General features: G+C 36.3%; 1 protein-coding gene across 2 annotated transcripts in view; it reads left to right on the forward strand.

The window, feature by feature from the left end:
• The window catches only part of NSMAF (neutral sphingomyelinase activation associated factor), a 38,001-nt gene that overhangs the window by 12,296 nt on the left and 4,366 nt on the right, over positions 1-21,339 (forward strand). For both annotated transcript variants that reach the window (XM_021555666.2, XM_077783516.1), the window contains exons 6-26: positions 353-403; positions 2,840-2,911; positions 3,248-3,295; positions 3,416-3,468; positions 3,983-4,112; positions 6,054-6,125; positions 6,946-7,054; positions 9,059-9,235; positions 10,239-10,318; positions 11,666-11,756; positions 11,850-11,913; positions 12,032-12,083; positions 13,015-13,135; positions 13,404-13,535; positions 15,272-15,314; positions 15,747-15,910; positions 17,220-17,328; positions 18,682-18,740; positions 19,194-19,261; positions 20,528-20,595; positions 20,823-20,946. In XM_021555666.2, coding sequence (XP_021411341.2) covers positions 353-403; positions 2,840-2,911; positions 3,248-3,295; positions 3,416-3,468; positions 3,983-4,112; positions 6,054-6,125; positions 6,946-7,054; positions 9,059-9,235; positions 10,239-10,318; positions 11,666-11,756; positions 11,850-11,913; positions 12,032-12,083; positions 13,015-13,135; positions 13,404-13,535; positions 15,272-15,314; positions 15,747-15,910; positions 17,220-17,328; positions 18,682-18,740; positions 19,194-19,261; positions 20,528-20,595; positions 20,823-20,946 — 1,887 coding nt within the window. The remainder of the gene's footprint in view (positions 1-352; positions 404-2,839; positions 2,912-3,247; positions 3,296-3,415; positions 3,469-3,982; positions 4,113-6,053; positions 6,126-6,945; positions 7,055-9,058; positions 9,236-10,238; positions 10,319-11,665; positions 11,757-11,849; positions 11,914-12,031; positions 12,084-13,014; positions 13,136-13,403; positions 13,536-15,271; positions 15,315-15,746; positions 15,911-17,219; positions 17,329-18,681; positions 18,741-19,193; positions 19,262-20,527; positions 20,596-20,822; positions 20,947-21,339) is intronic.

A 21,339-nucleotide genomic window follows, 5' to 3' on the forward strand; every position in this document is an offset into this window, starting at 1 on the left:
GCGTGTTGCCAGTCTGGGGTAATTCCTGTTTGGGCAGAACCCTGAGCCACTAAAAGAGGGGGAGGATCTGCCCCACTGAATGTAGCTCCTTGAAGATCATATGATTAGGATAAAAGCCCACTAATCAACTCTATAAGTAAGCCTCTGAACGAAATTGGACTCTTGCCTTCCTTGCAGTTAGCTGATATAAAAGCTCATTGTTTTTCTGCAGTTTATCTGGGGTAGTTAAAGCAGGATATTACAACCCAGTATTTTGCTTGCTTAAACAGCGTTCTTAGCTTTGTATTTACCAGTACTTCTGATTAATTTTATTATTTTTAAGGTGTAAATCTGTAGTGTCTTACTCTTTCAGGTTTTTCTCATTAAAGAAAGAAATGTTATTGCACCCTATAAAACAGTAAGAGTAAGTATATATTTTTTTTCACTGCTTTTAGAAACTGGAGTTTTGTGAGGATTTATGTTCTCATTTCTGAAAGAGTGAGATAATTATCATTTGAGAAATATGATAATGAAGCTTTAAAAAAAAGTAATTGCATATTGAAAAAAACATGTCTGAATTCTTCTGTGATGGCTTTCTGATACTTCTTGGAGGACATGCTGCAGACTTGACACTTGCCATTTACCTTTATGTGTAGCTCCATGGGCTCAACAGTCAGAGCTGCCAGCTGCCAGCTCATGTACAGTGGACACTGCATCCTGGCTAAGTGGCTTCTCCTCAGTTCTGCTCAGACTGAGATTGCTGAGATTCTGCTCAGATCAGAGATTGCTAATTCATATTTCCCAGCTGAGTGTTTCTCAGTTCAAATAAATGGTAAATAAGGCTGCTCACAGCAGAAATTGGAGCTTGCTCCTGGCTACTTTCTGCTGATGGGGTCGGTCTGCTCTGATTCCGAGCCTGGAGGCTTCAAGCCATACAAGTATAGGTTCTTTGCTTAAATTATGAGATTAGTTAAGACAAACACAAAACTTATTTTTCAGAGTTAATTCATATTTTGCCCAAGAGTTGAAAAAGACAGAATTATATTTCTCAGTGTTTTTGTTTAAATAAGAAATTTCAAGAATGATGGAGTCTATAAATCTGTATTACTGTAGTGAAGAGCAGAGAGACAAGAGAGGATCTCTGTTTTCTCAACACGTGCTTTGGGTTGGTTTTGTGATTAGATCTGCCTCTGAACTAGGACTTTAAAGGGTTTTTTTCTTTTTTTTTTTATTCTGATAATTCTTCATGTGTTGAACCTATTTTGCCTTCTAGTCCTTCTACGATTTGCTTTGCAGCCATGTGCAAGATTTATTAATTATCAGACAAATACCTTATCCCATTGCCAAAACAGTGGAAAAGGAAAGAATCAGAAGGGTTGTTTAGAAAGCTTTTCACTTAATTTTCTGCTAAGTTATGATTTATCCACAGCTAAAACATTTCTGACAGTTAACCATCCTGATTTACTTTGCTGAAGTGCGGCTTTTTCCCTGCATTTTAAAACACGAAATCTAGTTCACTTTCTATCTTTTCTGATTTTTTTTTCTGTTGCTGCTAAATATCTTCTTCTTCAGTTGTTGCCAGTTCCATATGCCACTGAGTGCTGGAATTGAGTAATACATTTTATCTCCCATGTCTTTCTTTGATTGTTTCAGATCAATTACAAAATACTTAGCTCTTGTCTTTGAATATGACTGGAGAGCTATAGACAACTGCTCACAAAAACTGTCACATTGTTGGCTGTAAGCAATACTTGTAGACCATTCACTAAGATTTCTGAGAGCTGTGTTTTTTTCCTGCTGAAGGAAAATAATGCTCTGGGTGAAAAGTTGCAAGGCTTTTATCTAAATTGCTACTGAATTTAATGTCTCCCATAATCCAGTTCCATTTGCTTTTCGAAGCATGATTTCCTCTTGCATTGCTGTCAGTTCAGCTCAGATCACATACATTACAATGAAGATCATCTACATTTTCATATTTTTCTTCTTCAGTTTAATCCAGCTGTATCTACTGACCAGTGTCTTGCTTTAATCTTATTGATCACATCATTGCTTTTTTTTTTAAAGTCTAGCCTGAGAAATCACAAAATGCCACAGAAACTTGTTGATATAGTTTTATACTACATTCAGGAGTCATGAAAGTATTCAACTACCTTTGCTAAATATGAGTCATGAGTAAAGTTAGTGCCAATTGATCCATACACATACTTTTAATATACTTAAGTAAAAGTAGGAATGTCTACTATAATATGACACTTAAGAAATCTGGGAAAACTTCATAGGAGAAAAATGAGTGTGCCACATAAGCTGGTTGATGTGTTAGTGAGGCTTTTGTGAATGACTAGTCAAAATAGACTGTGATTGGTTTGGGATCTTTTCAGCTCAAAACTACTTATGTAGATGGGAGTGACTAACTTTTTTAGCCTAGTTGTTAAAGATTTGATGGGCTGGTGTCTTTCATCCATAAGAAATACAGTAGCTGTTAAAAATGTAACGTATCATTTGCTAGTTCCATATTTGCATGTGTTTAAAATAGATATTAAAATAGGCAGAACAGGTACTACTTTTATTGATGTTTGCACTATAGTAACTTATTCACTTCGGAGCTATTGTGCTGCATTGTATTAAACAACACTGCACAGAGAGCTTTCACCAGGCAAGATACGTTTGTAAAGAAAAAAGATCAACATCTGCTTTTGAGATCTTTGACATATAACACAATCTTTAACAGCATAATTTCACTGGCTTTTGGAGTTTTATTATTTAGGGGTTTTTAGTTTTGTTTAATTTTTTTTTCCACAGAGTTCTGTTTAATTCATAGTAAATGAATTCTAATTCACAGTAAATGTACTTTTAATTTTAGGGTAGAACAGAACACTTATTCCAACTGGATGTTGCTGGGAAAGTAGGAGATGTTGTGCAAACTCTACATCAGGTATAGTTCATCAAAGCATCTTTTGATTTTTAGTGTAAAGGTTTATTTATGCTCAAGGTGAAAACCTTGGAATATCTGTTTTTAAAATGTGGATTTGAACACAGCATCTAATTCTGACAGCTGTTGTAAGTGACCCATATTAGCTTTCAGCATGCAGTGTGGTACAAAGTAGTAACATGGCAGTAGAAGTGAATAAATATGTCCTACTTTAAAAAGAAATCATAATAGATCTTTTAGTATGCCATCACCAAGGATGGTACAGCCCCTCCTGTTTCTGTTGACTTCTGAGCTGTGTAGGACATTTCTGTGCTATTTCACTTAAAGTTCATTGTTTAGCTTTACAGGGCTTCTTGTCTAGATAGGATGGGAGATCAAGCTGCCATGGTGAGTATCTGATTATTTCTAATATCCCTGCCTAATAATAAAATTGTGATATTACTGTTTAATAATTCTCATTGCATTTGCATCAGATACCATATTAATTTTTCTTTTCTTCCACACTAGATAACTGCTATATTACAATCACGCTTGGCTAGAACTTCATTTGATAAAAACAGGTACTTTTGTAATCACTTTCTACTTGGAAATCACTTTCATCTTGTTGCTTGAGTAGTCTACTGCACTCATAGTTAGATGGCTGGTTGAGTTAGTGTAAACTCTCTAATTCAGAGAGTTAGCTTCTTAGTATTCTGAAGTATCCGGAATGTAGAGTGAGAAATTCTGTGTTGAGAAGATTAATGTGTTACTTTTTCTCCAAAACATTTCATTTCTATGTGAATTTATTGCAATTGGATATGAGTATATGCCAAATAAAACTATAATTCTAGAGAAGTCAGCTGGCTTACTGCCCTGAGACTGGAGCAGAGTGTAGCAGTGTTCCTTTCTGGAGTGTCTGTTGAAGTGGTGGTCCCAAAAAAGAACTTTATTCCTTCCTGTATAAAATAGGCTTACTGAAGTCCTCATTCTGATGTCCCAAGGCTGTAAGCTAACTAAAACCTTTCTAAGTAATTTAAGGGTGCCTCTGCCAAAGTAAGAACTGGAGGTAAACTTACTCCTTTTCTTCACTTGTAGATTTCAAAGCATTTCTGAAACGCTGCATATGGAATGTAAAGCAGAAATGGTGACGCCACTGGTGACTAATCCAGGGCATGTGTGCGTTAGTGATGCTAACTTGTACTTCCAGCCTCTTAATGGATATCCTGTAAGTGCCTCGTAGATGGTCTTGCTTACAACATGAGCACGCTGCCCTGCTAGTAGACAGTTTTAATTTTCTGTACTTTTTCTCTGAAATGCACGTAGAGTCCAAGAAGACTCTTTTCAGTTATATTTAGAAGGTCATTAGTTTTTCTTTGATCTCTGCTGCATTCAGTGTATCTCTTTCTCTGAGGCTTCATTCTGTGCTATCTTGCTTAGTTTACCTCCTACTGACAAAGCACAAAATGTCCTTTCCTCATTGTCTATTAATATTTGAAGATCACTATTTGTTACATTTCATTTAAGATACATTTCTCAATCTTAGTCTGATAATGTTCCAATTTAGTGAGAGCTTTACTCTAAGCTCTGTCCATGTAGTTTACTTTGGGAGCTCTTAGCTGGATTTTCTACTAAACTGACCATTTCTTTCTCTGGAGGAAAACTGAGTGCATGGTGCAGATGGATTATTGCTTTGGAACTTTATCATAGAAACAGAAGTGATTGTCTCAGCAGGCCATTGACTTAGCTATGATTCTGTGAAATACCTTTAGTATGGACATGGGAGTAGTACTATCACCAGAAAACTTAAATTCTCAGATTAAATTCTTTTTTCCAATTTGCTTGTGAGATTGCATCAGCAGCCCTGGTGCTGCTTCAGCTGGGTATGACTGGTCCTACAGGCTAGTGGAGCACAGTCTGGCCAGGGATGAAGTACCAAGCTAGACCGATGCTCTAATCCCAGTGCTGAAATGCCAGTTCCCTCACAGGGCTGAGGACTGGAGCATACTTCTAGTGCTCTCATCCACTGGTACCCTGTGGGGAAAGGAAGGAATCTGCCTAATTTGAGTGCCCTAAGGACAAGGAAAAGACAAGCAGAAGATTCAGCAGAGTCTGAAGACTCAGACACGGAAAATAAAGGGAGAGCTCTGGAGTGCTCTGAAAGGAACATTACATTAGGGAGATCATGTCTGTGACAAGAGGAAGGAATGTTTGTACAGAAAAGCTAGTACAGAGCATGGAAAAGGGAATTGGAGAAAGTGTGTTTGACAAAGGAGGAGGAATTTGGGGGACAGACTTTATAATAAAGCAGGGCCTTCTGCTATATGCCAAGGGTTATAGTGTGTTCGACAAAGGAGGAGGAATTTGGGGGACAGACTCCATAGCAGGGCCTTTTGCTGTATGCCAAGGGTTATAGTGTGTTCAACAAAGGAGGAGGAATTTGGGGGACAGACTCCATAGCAGGGCCTTTTGCTGTATGCCAAGGGTAATAGTTTTAAACTAGAACAAGATAGATTCAAACTAGATAGAGGAAAAAATTAGTTTTACAATGGGGGTGGTAAAACACTGGCACAGGTTGTCCAGAGACAATGGTGGTGGATGCCCCATCCCAGGAAATATACAAGGTTAGCTGGGACCACACTCAGAGTAACCTGGTCTAGTTAAACATATCCCTGCTCACTGCAGTGGGGTTGGACAAGAATGCCTTTAAAGGTGCGTTCCTACCTGGATTACTCTATGATTTGGACGTGCTGGAAGTTAAGGCGAAGCGAGGGAGTTTCGGGAGGATAACGGTGCCGTCCTGGTTCCGCCCGCCAGGTGGCGCAGCTTGCCCAGCTGCCCAGTGGCTTCCCTGTAACACCCTTTGTGTTCCGCTTCTCTGGTGCGTGAGCGCTGCGGCTGGCGACAGGCTCGGGGGTCATACACTGCTGCCTACTTACTCCTCAACTGCTCTCAGGCAAAAACCAACAGCAAATAAAGCTTCCTCTTTCTAACATAACTGCTTAGCATCACTATTCCACTGCTAAAATTACATGGATGGATATTATTTTCATATTGCTAGTATCTGTAGTCAAGAAAAACTTCAGATTTTCTGAGGAGGGTAAAGTAGAACAATATAAACCTACTAGAATGTCTCCATCTTTTCTTCCCCCTCCCTCATACCCCACAGAAACCAGTAGTACAAATAACACTGCAAAACGTGTGTCGCATCTATAAAAGAAGACATGGGCTGATGCCACTGGTAAGCTCAAGTATTTATTTTATTTTATTGTCTTGCTGTATATATGGTCTCTTAAAGTGACCAGATGAAACAGCCTGACTCATTAGGTAAAAGCCGTGTGTTCTTAAAACCTCTGTATTAAATAGTAAACAGTACTCAATGATCCTTTCCAGTTTTTTAAGTGTTTTCTTTTCCTGTGTTGCCAAGAAGATGGAAACAGAGCGAATTCTGACAAGGATGAAAAACTTCTTTCATAAGCAGTAAGCATAGGAGAAGGGAGTGCCATTAGGGAGCAATTAATTCCATTTATCTCAAGCACCTATCACAGGATAGAATTAATTTCTTTCTTTTGGTGTATTTTCTCTGGATTGATTCATGGAGGAAGTTTGGTCACTGCTTCTTATTGAGACTAATGTGGAGTGATGATTCCTGCTGCACATCACTGAGGAATGTCAAGAGCTCTGCAGTGAAACCTCAGTTGAGTGCTTTCAGTGTTAGCACTGAAATTTCAATCTTGTAAAAATCTTTTTGTCTCAAAACACTTTTAAACCAAATATACTTTTTTTTGCTGAAGTGAATGGAGTAATGCAAAGAATTAAATGTCTTTTACCTTGGCTTAATCAATCCAGACAAAGCCAATCTATTGGCTCGGTGTAAACTGAATGCTGTTGTGATTGGAAATAGAAAATTTAGTATGTTAGATTTTTTGGGCAAAACTGCTACCCAGTATAGAGTCATAAGTCTTAGATATTGGTAAACTGGAACATTCTGTTAAAACCCACAAGTACTACAGCTTGTTAATAATTGCTCTCATTTGTTTTTCCCCCTTTTAACATTTCAGGGACTTGAAGTATTTTGCACAGAAAATGATCTATGTTCTGACATCTACTTGAAATTCTACAATTGTCAGGATCGAGATGAGGTCTATCGCCTTATTGCAAAATATATAGGTTTGGAGTATTTATTTACTAATGTAGTGTGTAGTACCTTGGGAAGGGAAATTTGCTCTGTTGATGTGTGGGAAGAATGAGAAAAATAAACAGATATATAAGCTGTAACAATTTTTAATAGAAACAAGCAAATATCAGAATAAATGTTGTGAAATGGCACCAGTTTGGTTGTGTTTGAAGAACTGAGTGTGAAAGTTGAGGAGGCATTATTGAGGCAAAACTATTTTTTTTTTGATTTGCAACTTGATATGCACTGTGATTTAACAGTCCCCTTCCCCCTTCAAAAAAAAAAAAACAAAAAAAAACCAAAAATCAAACAAATGAAACTAACAAAGCCACAAAACGCTATCTTCAAAGCAAGGGATAACGGATAACTAAGATCCACTCAGATAAATTGTACTTTGCTGAAACAATATAGACTAGATTGTGTGTAGATCCCCCAAGTCTTTAGTTAAGACCCTACTGAGAAACTTCCTGCAATAGGTGGATTTCCAGTGCACACATAAGTACCTGAACTTTCCTCAGTCTTAGGAGTGATTGATGAAAATTACCATTCTGAAACAGTTGAATTCTCATTTCTATTACATCTTTTGTGCATTAATTCCTAGAAAGTGATGGCTATTTTTTTTTTTTTTTTGTGGATTGTAAACACAAACTTCCTAAAATGTGTCCTGGGGAAAAAAGGGAGAAAAAGACTGAGGTTTTTCTGTAGTTTGAAACATTGAAACTCATATTTACTGCTGATATTGAAAATATTTATGTAAATTTTATGCTATTTTGTTATTGTACCAGGACTTTAGTTCTCTTTCAGTTATTTCACCTAAGTATCAGTTGACATTTCCCTCCTGCTACACAAAGAAAAATGGAAAAACCACAAAGGAATAACTTTCTTTTACAATTGTTTTAGTAGATTTTATATGTTTCTTCGGAAAGGAAATAGATTCTGACATCATTTTCTCTGTTGTTAAAATAACTGCATGCTGTTACTGTGCTTCAGACTTTTTCTGGATAATTTTCTATGGTGAAATTCCAAGGTGTAGATGAAAATGCTGATGATGTTGGAGCTTAGAAATAAAAAATGGTGAGCCCTTTCCCTAAAAGTGTTTGTAGCACCTCGGTATCTCTCTGGCAGCAGAAGAGCCTCTCTTTGAAGGTGCTAATGCTTTTTACTTGTAGAATTTAAAGTACTGAAGTGAAGGAAAGATTGGAATGTCTTTCCACCCTATGCTGAGCTAAAATAGAGGCCTGCCATAATCTAATCCAAGTTTCTTTCTTGCCATCATGCCATGGTTGCAGTCCTTCAATTCTACTGTTTCAGGCACTTGCTCAGGTGCTGTATATGGAATCAATGGAAGAAAGTTTAAAAATAAATAAATAACCCAGTTTTCCAGCAACATACCTTGACATTACTGCTAATAAGCAGGGTAGTCAAGTTTGAATATACTGAGCTCTTGCCTATACTTCAAAGAGAACTCCAGGTGCATAATTCCTGTTTTTTTGAGTGTGGGCCAAGTTTTCTTCTACTTTGTTTCAGTGGATCTGAAATTAAATCCTGTTCACGTACATACGTGACTTCTTTTTACTGATCGTCGACATTCATGGTTGCAGTAGGAAAATATATTTCATTTTTTTCTTGACTGAAGCAGAACTGCTTCTAGAAATTTGAAATTCTTAAGATTATTGTTGCTGAGAGCTGTTCATGGTCTGCAAATATTTTTCCATCCCTATGTAAATATTCATCCATTCTTACTGTGTTTGGTTGCAGCACTCCTTCTTAACGATTTTTTTTTTGGCCAAATGCAGTTGAGACCTATGTGCAGAGATATTAAAAAATGGTGTAGTATGGTAGCTATGCCACCATGAAGTTTCCAGTTAATTCTGACTTGTTCTATAAAGAAACTGTGCCCTTAATTATTTTAAAGTATCTTGCATAATGTTAATCACATTATAATTTGGGGGCCAAAATTCAAACCTCACAACTCTTAATGTTTTATTTTGTTTTAGAAAATCATATTGCAGAGCACACAGCTGAAAGTTATGTGTTGCAGTGGCAGCGAGGACTTATATCAAATTACCAGTATCTTCTCCATCTCAACAATCTGGCTGATAGAAGCTGCAACGATCTCTCCCAATATCCTGTATTTCCTTGGGTCATAGCAGACTACTCTAGTCCAGTGTTAGGTATGTGTATATAAAAAAGCATGTTAGTGCATCATGACTAACCTGAAATGTGGGAAGGGCTTTTACACTGCATAAACTTCATGGTACATCAAAATGAAACTGGCATTAGTGGTCTTTGGTGTTTTCCTGTGGACTTACCCCTCTCCTTTAGCTTAGGGGACAAAATTCTTTACCTTTTTCTCTTAAGTATTGCAATCCTCAAATACAGAGTATGTGCCAAACATCTGTTTGGTTGCTTTGCAGATCATCAGTACTGAGCATTCAAAGACTTTCTGTGATTATTATAAATGGAAAAGAAGCAGTAAAATGGCTTTTTTTTTTTTTTTTTTTTTTTTTTTTTTTTTTTTTTTGGAACAAGTTAGACAAAATGAAATGTGCAGAATCCAGGTGTTTTTTTTATAATTCTTAGCATTGCAGATTGAAAAGAGGGTGACAAGGCTCATGCCTAAATAGGTTACTTGATTAAGGGTCTTAGTGCAGTTTGTGTTGGGATTTTGTCCTTTTGAGGATTGTGTCTCTCTGCAATAAGCAGAGTAGGGGGAATTTCATGGTATTCATCAGCACCTGCTCAAACATTTCAATCTGATTGTATGGTGGGACTTAACTGTAGCCTCACAGAATAGTTAATGAGTAGGAAGGTGAGGATACCAGCTGCTTTTGTGACTTTGGTAGCAGTACTTTGATTACATGATAATACTTGTAATAACTGCCCTATAGGTTACCTATTAGTTCTTAAGCAAGAGGTTTGAGATTATACATATGTGGAAACAAGATGAGTAAGCATTTACAGTAAGACTTTATGGGATTGCAGTTAGTAGGGAGGGAGAAAATTACTGGAGGGTTTCTTTGTTGGTTTTTGTTTTCTTGGTTGCTGCTTGGATAGGTTCAGGGGTTTTTTCGTTTGTTTTTAAATGTTGATTAGAGTACATTAAAGTCTAGTAGAATGCTTGGAGTCTATAACCAAGCATTTGTTTTGTTGTTTTTTTGTTTTGTTTTTTTTAAGATCTGACAAAGCCTGAAACATTTCGTGACCTTAGTAAACCAGTTGGTGCCCTGAATAAGGAAAGGCTGGATAGACTTGTGGTATGTATCTTGGCATTTATATGCTGAACGTTTTATGCCTTATACATATTGGCAATGAAAGGAGCTTTGTCTAGCAAGCTTTAGGAATTATGTCTTATGAATTATTCTATCAAAAGTTAGCTATAAACTTTATCAGAAGCATACCTAACCATTCCACGTTTATTTTGCAGCTTAATTTCATCATAACTGTTTTTATCAGTACTAATTTAAAATTATTTGAATCCATTTCCTCTCTTACTACCTTTTCATACCTATATACTTTTAAAAGTTTTGCATTACTTCGAAAATAATACTCTGAAATCCATTTAATGCATATATGGTGGCACTGAGATGCTATAAACATACATGGATTTTTGAAACTTCAAAACCCATGGATTTAAGTGCATAATGTAAAACACACATTTGAAAGAAATAAGAAAAAGTAGTAGAAATCTTGTATTTCCATTTAAGAAAAATACTGAATTTGAGAGAGAGTACTTTAAAGGGAGGAAATTTGCATCCATGGAGGTCAGAGCCCTAACTTGCACTTATAATAGTGCACCAAATTTTTCTATTTCTCAAGGTAGGCAAGCTTTCTTTTCATAAGCTGTCAAACACATACTTAGAGACTTAGAAGGTCCTCAGTTACTTGGCTTTAAATTATTTGTGTAAAATTGTCTTCTATGGAAAGCTAATTATTCCAAAATAATTTACAGAATTATTAGAAAGAAATATGGACAAAATAACTCCATTATATTGATGAAAAAGATTAAAATGTTTAAAAATCATATAGCTTCCTAAGATTGTGAAAGACAAGAGAATATAAACAATATTGTGTTTACAGTAACATTAAATAAAGACTTCTTTCAAAGATGTGACTTTCCTCAAACAGTTATTGGCTTCATGCTTACTGCAGTAAAAGTCATTCTGTTTTATTACGGTACGTTTTAGAGTAATGCATAGGAGTTTCAGACAGGAAGGAGCCTTCCAGGTAGATGGAAGTCAGTATGTTCTTCCATACTCTCATGAAACTTTGTGTGAAAGTCAAAATGGAAGCATTTGTTTGCACTTCTTTGATTTTGAGCAACTGCAGTTATGGGCTAAAGTGAGAGAGGAAAAAACCACTGAAAACTTGATAGTTCTGGATGATCAGTTATGGCAACTATTTTGCCATATTAATTTACTGCTGTGATTGAATTTGCATGGATATTAGAACTTAAGAGTTTGTTTTATCATTAGAAGAAAAATTGAGGGTGGGTGGTCCTAATCTGTGTCTTTAAAAAGAAACAGTGTGTATGTGTTCAGCGTTGAGGGAAAGCAGCAGTGCTGATCTGAAACAGACGTTTCTTATTTTTTCCTGTGCTGCAGACACGTTACCAGGAAATGCCAGAGCCCAAGTTCATGTATGGAAGCCATTATTCTTCTCCGGGTTATGTTTTGTTTTATCTTGTTAGAGTTGGTAAGACACCTTTTATATGCTTTCTGAGCAGACAGTTACCTCCAAAGCAGACAATATTTGGAGCAAGCTGATGGTGTTTTTCTTTCCTCTTAGCTCCAGAATACATGCTCTGTCTGCAGAATGGAAAGTTTGATCATGCTGACAGAATGTTCAACAGGTTTGTTTACATTTTGTCTATAACTGGGCTGGTTTTGTTTTCAAATATGCATCAATGGGGAGTGCAAAGCCTTAAAAATACTTTTTTAGTAAATGTGTGATTGATCTATCTTATCTAGCATTGCAGAAACCTGGAAAAACTGTTTGGATGGTGCAACAGATTTCAAAGAGGTAAATAAATGGCTGGAAAATTATTTAAATTTTCTCATCTGTGAGAAGAAGCTTTCTCATTTACTGTTGATTTCAGAGTGTTTGGTTGGAGTGTGTTAGGTTGTTTTTTGTAGTTTGTGCTTTTCAGTTGTGTGGGTTTGGTTTTTGGGTTTTTTGGTTTTTTTGTGCAGCTGATGACTGCATTTTATGAATCCTTTATTAACTGTATATGAATCCTATATCAGCTCCATGTTTGCTCATCTGTGCCTGCTTTCTGCCTTTTACTTTAACAGAAGTATCATTGTGAATGTTACTGGAAATAGATGGGAATTACTAGAGTGTGGATTAAGGCTGAAAAGACAATTTTATGTATTGTCTGCTGGAATCTTATAAGGATTTGGCTGTATTGCAATGATACATTCTGAGAATTAAACTGTAGAAGTAGTATCTTGGGTTTTTGAGCCTTTAGAAACTCTAACTTGTAGAATGTGTTAAGAATAATATACTGTCACTTAGTAAATACTGTTAAACTCCTTTGTCAAAGTAATGTTATTTAATACAGTGATGCTTTAAAAAATAATCTACAGTCATGGTGGTATTTAAATATTTTATTTAACTTCTGAAATTTGTCATAGTTTTAGTTTTATTCTAGATTTTAGTCTTGACTCTTACTTGATGGCTTAAAAATGAGAAGGTAGCTATGCAATGAGAGTTCTGAAGATACTCATAGATGTTGTGGATTCATATGTCACACATTACTTGTTAAAAATGTGTGCCACTCTGAATTTAGCAGTTTAGCTCAGAGAACTGACTTGTACAAAAAACTGGAAAGCCTGCCCAACTTCAGGGCTTGACATATGAACTTCAATAACTTTCTTTCCACTGAATGATCTGTTTAAGCGTTCAAACTAATATCAAAACTTGGGTTTTTTTTGTTTGTTTTAATTTCCAGTTGATTCCAGAATTTTATGAAAATGATTCTAGTTTTCTAGTAAATAGTTTGAAATTGGACTTGGGAAAAAGGCAAGGTGGAAAGACGGTTGAAGATGTAGAGCTTCCACCTTGGGCATCAGGTAATAATAGTCAAACTCCTTGTATTATTAATTAATTCAAGATTACTGGAATCGTGGTTCTTCCTAAAAAATGTCCATTCTGGTTTCTTCTAAATGAGCTCTTTCTTTAAAGCACTGACATAAATTAACAGGGGCTTTTAATTTTTATAAGAAAATTGACCTTTAGTGTGGGATGTTTTGTTGGTTTTTCAAGAATGAGGAGGAAGAGAGATGGATACCAATACTGAACAGGATATTTTCTCCTTTAATTAAACCTTTCTCTTGTCAGGTCCTGATGACTTTCTTCAGAAGAGCCAAGAGGCTTTAGAAAGTCCATATGTATCAGAACATCTTCATGAATGGATTGACATCATATTTGGTTACAAGCAGAAAGGAAGTGAAGCAGTTGCAGCTCACAATGGTAAATACACTTTTATAGAACTAGCAGAAAAAAATGGGGATGCTTCAATTAGGCAAGAACAGTAAATTGTAACAAACACGTACTTTGTTTTGAGTGTTCATAACTGTGCTTTGAATGCTTGATCCTTACTGGAAATAGTGATTTATCTGGTAGTATTGCTCTGATGCTGATTTGCATCTTTGAAGATGTGCTTCAGAGGATGGACAAGATGATTCTGTAGCATTGCTGGGAATTGCTTGCACATCACAGTGTGGCAATATGGTAGGAATTAGTGTTTCCCAAATAAAAATGGGAGCCTGCAGGGTCTCTAAGTAAACATGTATTTAACCTCCTCCACTGTAATTTCAGTGAGAGAATTTGAACACAATTTCCCCCTCCTCCTGAGAGCATTGGTAAGGGAAAGAATGGGCTAATGGGCTCCAGGTCTCTAGAAGTGAGAATAAAGGAAGAAGTGTGTTGGTTCATCCTTGTATACCTACACATGGCTGCATGTGAGACATTTCACTGTTTGCAACCTCACTCTGGATATGTATCTAGCCACTGTGGGCCCTTACAAAGGGGGGTGTTGTTATGTTACTGCTGTGTAGATGGGTTTATTTATGCCTGATGAATAAGTTAATCCTTTACCAGTGATTAACTTATTCATCAGTTTGATATTTTAGCTGTTATGTTACCACCCAATAAGGAAGTACCTTCTTTCAAAAAAGAGTATCAGATCAGATTTTTAGGGTGTTTATTCCTGAAGTCCTGATCCTTTTGAAGGACCACAAGTAACAGAAAATGTTGAGATTGCACTTAAAAAGATAGTATAAGTGTAGAAGGAAAATCTTCCTACAACAGTGGTGAGGGTAGGAAGAAACAATTCCTCATTTTGGTACTCATTACTTTTTAGTTTCAGGATAAAATAGTTGAGATAGCAAGGATTGTTTTGCTGGGGTTTGTTTGGTTTTGTGTTTTTTCACTGAGTGGCTGGGAGCGGGTTGGGTTGTTTTCTACTGTTCATTCCTTTCCAGTGTACTTTCTCTACATGTCCTTAAGAAATGATTGGCTATATTTTAGAACTGTAGGGTTTGGCATCCAGTGATACTGGGAGCATAAGTGTCAATTACAATGTACAAGAGACTTCAAATACAGTAAATCAGCATATAAATTATGGCACCTATATTTTTACCTCTTAAAGGACAGTGCTAATGAGAGCACTTTTTATGCATAACATGATGCTTCTGCTGCAGTATGGATTTTTATTAGCATAATTGCAGACATTTAAGTAGATAAGAGAGTCAGAAGGGATCTGTGTATGAATGAACTTAGCTCAAAGTAAATATTCTTAAGCAGAGGTCTCAAAGTCATTTGCGTCATGGCACTTCAATTGGAAAGGTGAATACACAGATCTTTCTGATAATTCTTTATTACTTTCTGTCTGAAAATTAACCAAAGATCCAGTTATGCAACTGTGCTTGCTTATTTATTTGTTTATTTGGGGTAGGTATTTAATGAAGCTTAAGTAAGCGACCCTTCCTCTATGAAAGTACTGATTCCATCTGAAACTTTCTGAAAATCTCTTGGAAATCCTAAGTTTTTTTCAGGTAAAAAACAGTATTAAAATGTAAGACCTCAAACTCTAATGCCTGCTAAAATAGGTTATTTGTGAGTAAAAATGCAGCTTTGTTTGTAGGAAGACAAACAAAATTAGCCTTATGTATCTATATTGTACAAATAAACTTTTTTTTTCCCAGTGTTTCACCCATTAACTTATGAAGGAGGAGTGGATTTAAACAGGTAACTAACAAGAATCTGGATGTTTTTGTTAAAGCAGTTAGCTAAGTTTCTCAGTATCTCTCCAAGTTCTCTGCCCAGCTGTAAAAGGGCTCTGTACATGAATGGTGTTGCTCTTCCATTTTATACTCCCAAATATGCAGAGAACCAACATCATATTCTCAGTTTTAGCGTGCATTGAAAAACTATTTCTTAAGAATTTCTTCAGTCTGGCTTTTGTGCAAGTGCTTCAGTCTCATTGAGACTATTGTTATTTTACATAAGCAAAGTTATGAAGCTGTTATATGATTGTAAACCTGCAGTAAATCAGATCTATAAGAATGTGTGATGGCCTGTAGTGCTGTAGTAACTGCACATGCAGTTCCATGCTTTTGGGGAAGGAGGGGAAAAAAGTACTTACTTCCTTGGTTTAATTATATATCTTGCTTTGTTAAGTATTATGGACCCCAATGAAAAAGTAGCTCTGCTGACACAAATCCTGGAGTTTGGACAGACACCAAAACAGTTGTTTACAACCCCTCATCCTCAAAGGAAAATTCAGAAATTGAAAAGCTTGTCTCGAACATCTAGTCACAGCATTTCCATAGCTGAGTCTCCAGGTAAATGTTTAATAGATCAACTAACAATGTGAAGGATTTGTAATTTTGAGTAGTTCTTTCTCCCACAGGATCTCATTATACAACTCTCTTGGCTACTTTCCCTGAAGCCAACTCAAGATAAATCCATGAGCTAAATCTTAAAGAAAAACAAAACTAGACCAGTTTCAGATTTCAAAATACTGGTGTTGCCCTGTATTTTGCCTTCTGTTCCAGTGGTCTTCTCTGGGACTGTTCAACCTCTGCTTCTGAAGCTGTGGGAGGGTGATCATCCCTGGCCTTTCCTAACACTTTAAATTCAAGCTGATGTGACAGCAGTTTCAATGACCATATCTGCAGGCATTCTAAATGATGCAAATATTTGTTTGGGGTTTTAACAGGAATGTCTTAGGGGTAATCAATTAATAGCTTGATCAAAGTAAACCCTAAGAACTTAAATTAAGCATATGAATTTTTTCTCATTTTCCGTGACTTGAATGAAAATCTGAAAGGAATTCTTTTCTCCCTATACTGCTACATACTGTTGGGGCAGAGTTGATTGAATAATTTTCTTCTAGAAAAGGATTGTAATGCCCTCACAGGCTTCTATTCAGGGCAGGACTTAAACCACTTCTCTGAAACTAAGATGCTATTGTCTTCATCATGTATCTAGTGATTTAACTATAAATTGGGCTGAAGATTGAGCCCAGGTATCACTTGGAAAGATTTTTCTCATTTGTTGTCTTCAATTCACTTACCATTTGATGGCCTTCACTTTTAAGCAGAGGAGTGACAATAAGTGCTACTTATCATGGCAACCTGTCGTATCCAATGGCAAGAGGGGCTTTGAGAATTGTATGTGGTGATAGTAATGGTTGTATATTGAGTAGATTTGCTGCCTGAGTCATTAATTCACACATCAACAGTTTCTCTTGGGTTTAACCTTTTTTAATTGACATCTAATTATTTAAGTTTTTGTTGCGTTTTTAGTCCTTTAACTTTTGCAACAGTGAAATGAAGTTGTTTTTAGGTTTTCTTTTTTTGTTTTTTTGTTTCCCATTTTGGAATTGCATTCCATAAAGTCTGCTGTTTAAAAGCACTAATTTGTTGAGAAAAATACTATTTTTGACTGTGTAAGCCTATGCAAATCCAGCAAGAGATTAGGGAAGAAAAGTTAGTGATCTTGTCACTCTTTGCATTAGTCTAAGGATCTTATTCCTGAAACTCTGCATGATTTCTGTACTTTTATATTTATATCAGCTACCTAGGTATTTGAAATATGTCTTTTTATTTTCTATTTGTGATGGAACTTTATTGTGGTATTTTATTGCAGTTTCTCCAAATGAAGAATCATTTGAAGATTTGACAGAAGAAAGTATAACACTTGCCTGGAACAATATTGCCAAACTAAAATTAGATACACAGTTTAAAATTCACAAAGAGTAGGTACTACTCTTTCCAGTCAAAATTCTTCCACTGAATTGGTGGGGGGGAGGATCTATGTGTCAGTCTGAATGATGGCTTAGGGTTTAAGGTAAATACTTTTCTTTGGGAGATGACTTAGTGATTTGATTATGCAAGATGAACTTGAGTGTATGATGGGTTATGAATCCAGAGAAGGTATTTGTCAGCTTGATTTTTGCTATTGTTTTTCCTTAGCTCTAGATCTGTATAAGTTCATTATCATTTTAGTACCTGAAGCAGATATTGATTACTCTTCTCTAAAACTGATAACAGCAGCCAGATAAAGACTTCCATTTATATTTTTTTTTATAACACCAGGAGGATACAACTTCATACCATCAGATTTGAAAGGTTAAACGCTTAAGTTGTTCCACTGTACACCTCAAGCTGCTGCTGCATGAGCAGTTTGCCAAGTCTCCAGCTATAGGTTTTCAGTTAATCCAGGTACCAAACTGCTGTTCTGGTGGATTCCTAGGGATTCATGAGTCAGTAGGGGCACTTTTCAGGTGAACTTTGAAAATACCTAATAATGAACAACATCAGTTAACATCAGCTATATTTTAAAGAATAGATTTTCCTTTGCCCTCATCTCTTGTCCTAATGACTGGGCTGATTAGGAGGATTTCTTACTAACTTGAGTCCAACTACTCTCTTGGTGACTGTAATCGAATTGAGGAAAACATTATCATGTCCCTAAAACAAGGTAATATTTGTAGTCAGAAATCTGTTACTAGATTGTTAGCATTAGAGAAATCCTGATCCTGAAGAGAATCAAATTTCAGCTTCTGTTTATTTTTTTTTTTCTTAAGACTGCTGAGAAATAATGAGACACAGAGCTGTGTAACAAAACTTTGGCTGTGCAGAATGCTCTGTGCTTCCAAATTCCCTGACATAAACTTTGTCTAAATTTCTATCTATAGTGATTTTGCCAGTGTCCAATTAAAGGAGAAAAAATGTGCAAGTTCCAATTCCTGACACTTGAGGTATTCAGTATCTGCTTGTCAGCAGCTTCCTGACTATTTGTAGCTAATCCAGAATTGTAAAAAAGAAATGGGAAACCATTTATCTTCTCACACGGGCAAGTCCCTTCTGATGAAGATGGAGTTCTTACAGAGCACTATAGGGATCTTGTCCCGGTGTTTTCACATATTATGTCAAGGTACATTTTTGTCTCTAGGCAGATCACACACCGCTGTAGTGTTTTTAATCTCCTTGAATGTCTTAGCTCCTACAGAGCTCAAATAACAGATTTCAACTGTAGTCTATTTACAGTATGGTGGTTAAGTTTCAAAACCTATGAAGTCACCCACAGGCTTACTTGTATTAAACAGGGCAATTACTGGAATAGCAGTCACTTGCAATGGGTCTTCTGTTTTCACTACATCCCAGGGTAAGTATTGCACAAATATTTACCACAACCTGCAGTGTAAATGCAGGTTAATGTGGGGTTTTTTTTAACAAAATAGCATGAAACTGAAATATATATCTGATGTAATTATATAGCTTAACTCTATGAATTTGTTCAGTTTTAGATTGTTTTGACTCAAGCATTTCAATATTATCTAGGCTTGGAAGATAATTTCAGTGATAAGAATGGATAGTAATGGAAATTTATCCATATAGATACCAGAGTTCTTTTAGAGTTTAAGCATGGGGTAGTCCATCTGTAACTGGTACAAAATAGGGTAGTTCCAGGCCCAAGTCACAAGCCTTATAAAGTTCTCAGAGACTATGAGAAACCTGTGCCTGCTTTTCATACTAAGATATTCAAGCAGAAGCAAAATTATTAGCTTCCAGAATATAAAATAGTCTGTTTATTTTCTATTTTGTCCCTTATTCCCAGATTCAACTTTGAAGATGTTTTCCAAAGACTCAAAAACCATCCAGAGAAGTGTGTCCTTTTCAAACATGGTAGGCTGCTGTCAAAATAAGAATGAGATGACTGGGAATCTTCTGAAAGCTGCTCAGTGAGATGGCTCTTAGCATCCATCAATGCCGCTTTTCTTTCCCCTGCCTACTCAGTTGTATTATATTTGAATAATTTAGAAGAGTGAATTGAGACTCTCTCAGGCCACCAGAGAGACAGAGCATGTTCTGCAGACATGGGGAACAAGTATTAAATGGTTACACTGGCTGTGTTCTGAGTTGCCCTGCTATCCAGGGAAGAGCTTGTGGTAGACAGATAGTCTGGTATGAGCAGGGGTTTTTTTCCTGAGCAACCTTGAAGTCATTTGGACCAGAATTACAAAGCTTAAATTCCACCCACGTGCTTGCATCCAGCATTGCCATACTTCACCCAAGTGTTTGAAGCCTGTGAGTCAGCCAGCAGAGGAAAACCAAGCACAGGGAGTGGAATCTGTGCTGGATGAAAATGAGCCATCCTCCTTCCAATAGCAATGATCTCAGCAACTTGTGAACAACACTTTACCCCTGCTCCCAAAAGAGCTGGAAAAAGGATTCTGAATTTGATTTTCTGTCCTTGAGCACTGTGGCCAGACCTGGGTTATAAAGATACACTCCCAGTTGCCATATTCGGTCTTCTATTGGTGCAAGACACCAAGATATATCAGTTTTCTCTCTACCACCATCTCTAGCCCAGACAGACGCCATAGCATGCTCTGACTGGTCCCCAAGTAAATTGTGGGATCAAGACCCTGTGGCCTGCCATGGGACACACTAGCAGGTGAATCTTGATACATTAATTCCTAATCTTCAGTAAAGGGAAACTTGGGAACATTGCTTCTTGGCAGTGAAAGACTTGAGATGATAAGTACTGTGATGGAGAACAAACATCAAAAGAATCTGCATGTTTAGTTTTAGTTTCTGTTAGCTATTTGTGTCTAGAATTTAGAGCAGCTTACAAGATGAAGAGCTGACCCACTTAATTCTGAGTGAGGAATTGCATAACATGTGCTTGAAATACTAGTTTCTTTGGAAAGATTTATCAGTTCTGCATGTATTTCTGAATGTTTCTGCTACCTTTATTTAATAGAGATTAGGTACTCTTGATTTTCACTGTCCAGTCTCTAAGGTTTTTTTGATCAGTGTTCATATAACATCTGCATGTTATATTTATAGAAGACTAAAATGCTTCTTATTCTTCAAAAGTATGTTAATGTACTTGAATTGGATTTGGGGTAATAAATTGAGTATTACTTTTTTTTATTATTATTACAGGCTTTGTCATCTTGTCTGATCTTACCAGGAGATACTACTGTCATAAGTTCTTCATGGGACAATCACATGTGTGTATTTACTTCCTATTGACTTTATTGAATTGCATGAAGTGCCTTGGTTGCTATGTTTATGGTTTTGGATAATGATACAGAAAATAATTTTTAAAACAGTGTCTGTATTTCTATTTTTTCCCACTAGATTTCTGTTAGAAACTACAGAAACAAAGTTACTTTATTTAGAAGAAAAACCTTTAAGTTTTATAAGATGTAATGCTTTTATAACCTTTCTCTGTTAGATATTTTTATTCAATTGCATTTGGAAGACAGCAAGATGTTCTATTGGGCCATGATGATGCAGTCAGCAAGATCTGTTGGCGTGATGGGCGCTTATTTTCTGCATCTTGGGATTCCACTGTGAAGGTTTGTAAATGGGATTGTTACAGTTGCATGACTATTTATAGCCAGCACTTTGTAATATCCAACCAGCCAAATGCTTTGAGATGAATGTACCTGTTGTACTAGAGTAATAATCTAGCTAGTATCACAGTAAGTTTATTTCCTGAATTCGTTCTTCAGTTAGATTTAGCTCAAAAAATAAAAGCTAAATCTAATTGTTTCAAAGCTAAAGTGTTATTTTTCAGGAAATTTCATTCATTATAACTCACTTTAAAAAATGAGAATTCTGAAGACAAAGTGTAGTTGTTGGAGAAACTGGTATGTTTTTTGACTTTGGTGATTCTGTTTCTTGGGTGGAGTAGATTTCTAAAATGTTTAATAATTTTGTAGTTTTACATTCTTCAGCTAAGAGGAGCA

This window comes from Lonchura striata, chromosome 1 (genome assembly GCF_046129695.1).
Source record: "Lonchura striata isolate bLonStr1 chromosome 1, bLonStr1.mat, whole genome shotgun sequence".
Classification (NCBI taxonomy): Eukaryota; Metazoa; Chordata; class Aves; order Passeriformes; family Estrildidae; genus Lonchura; species Lonchura striata.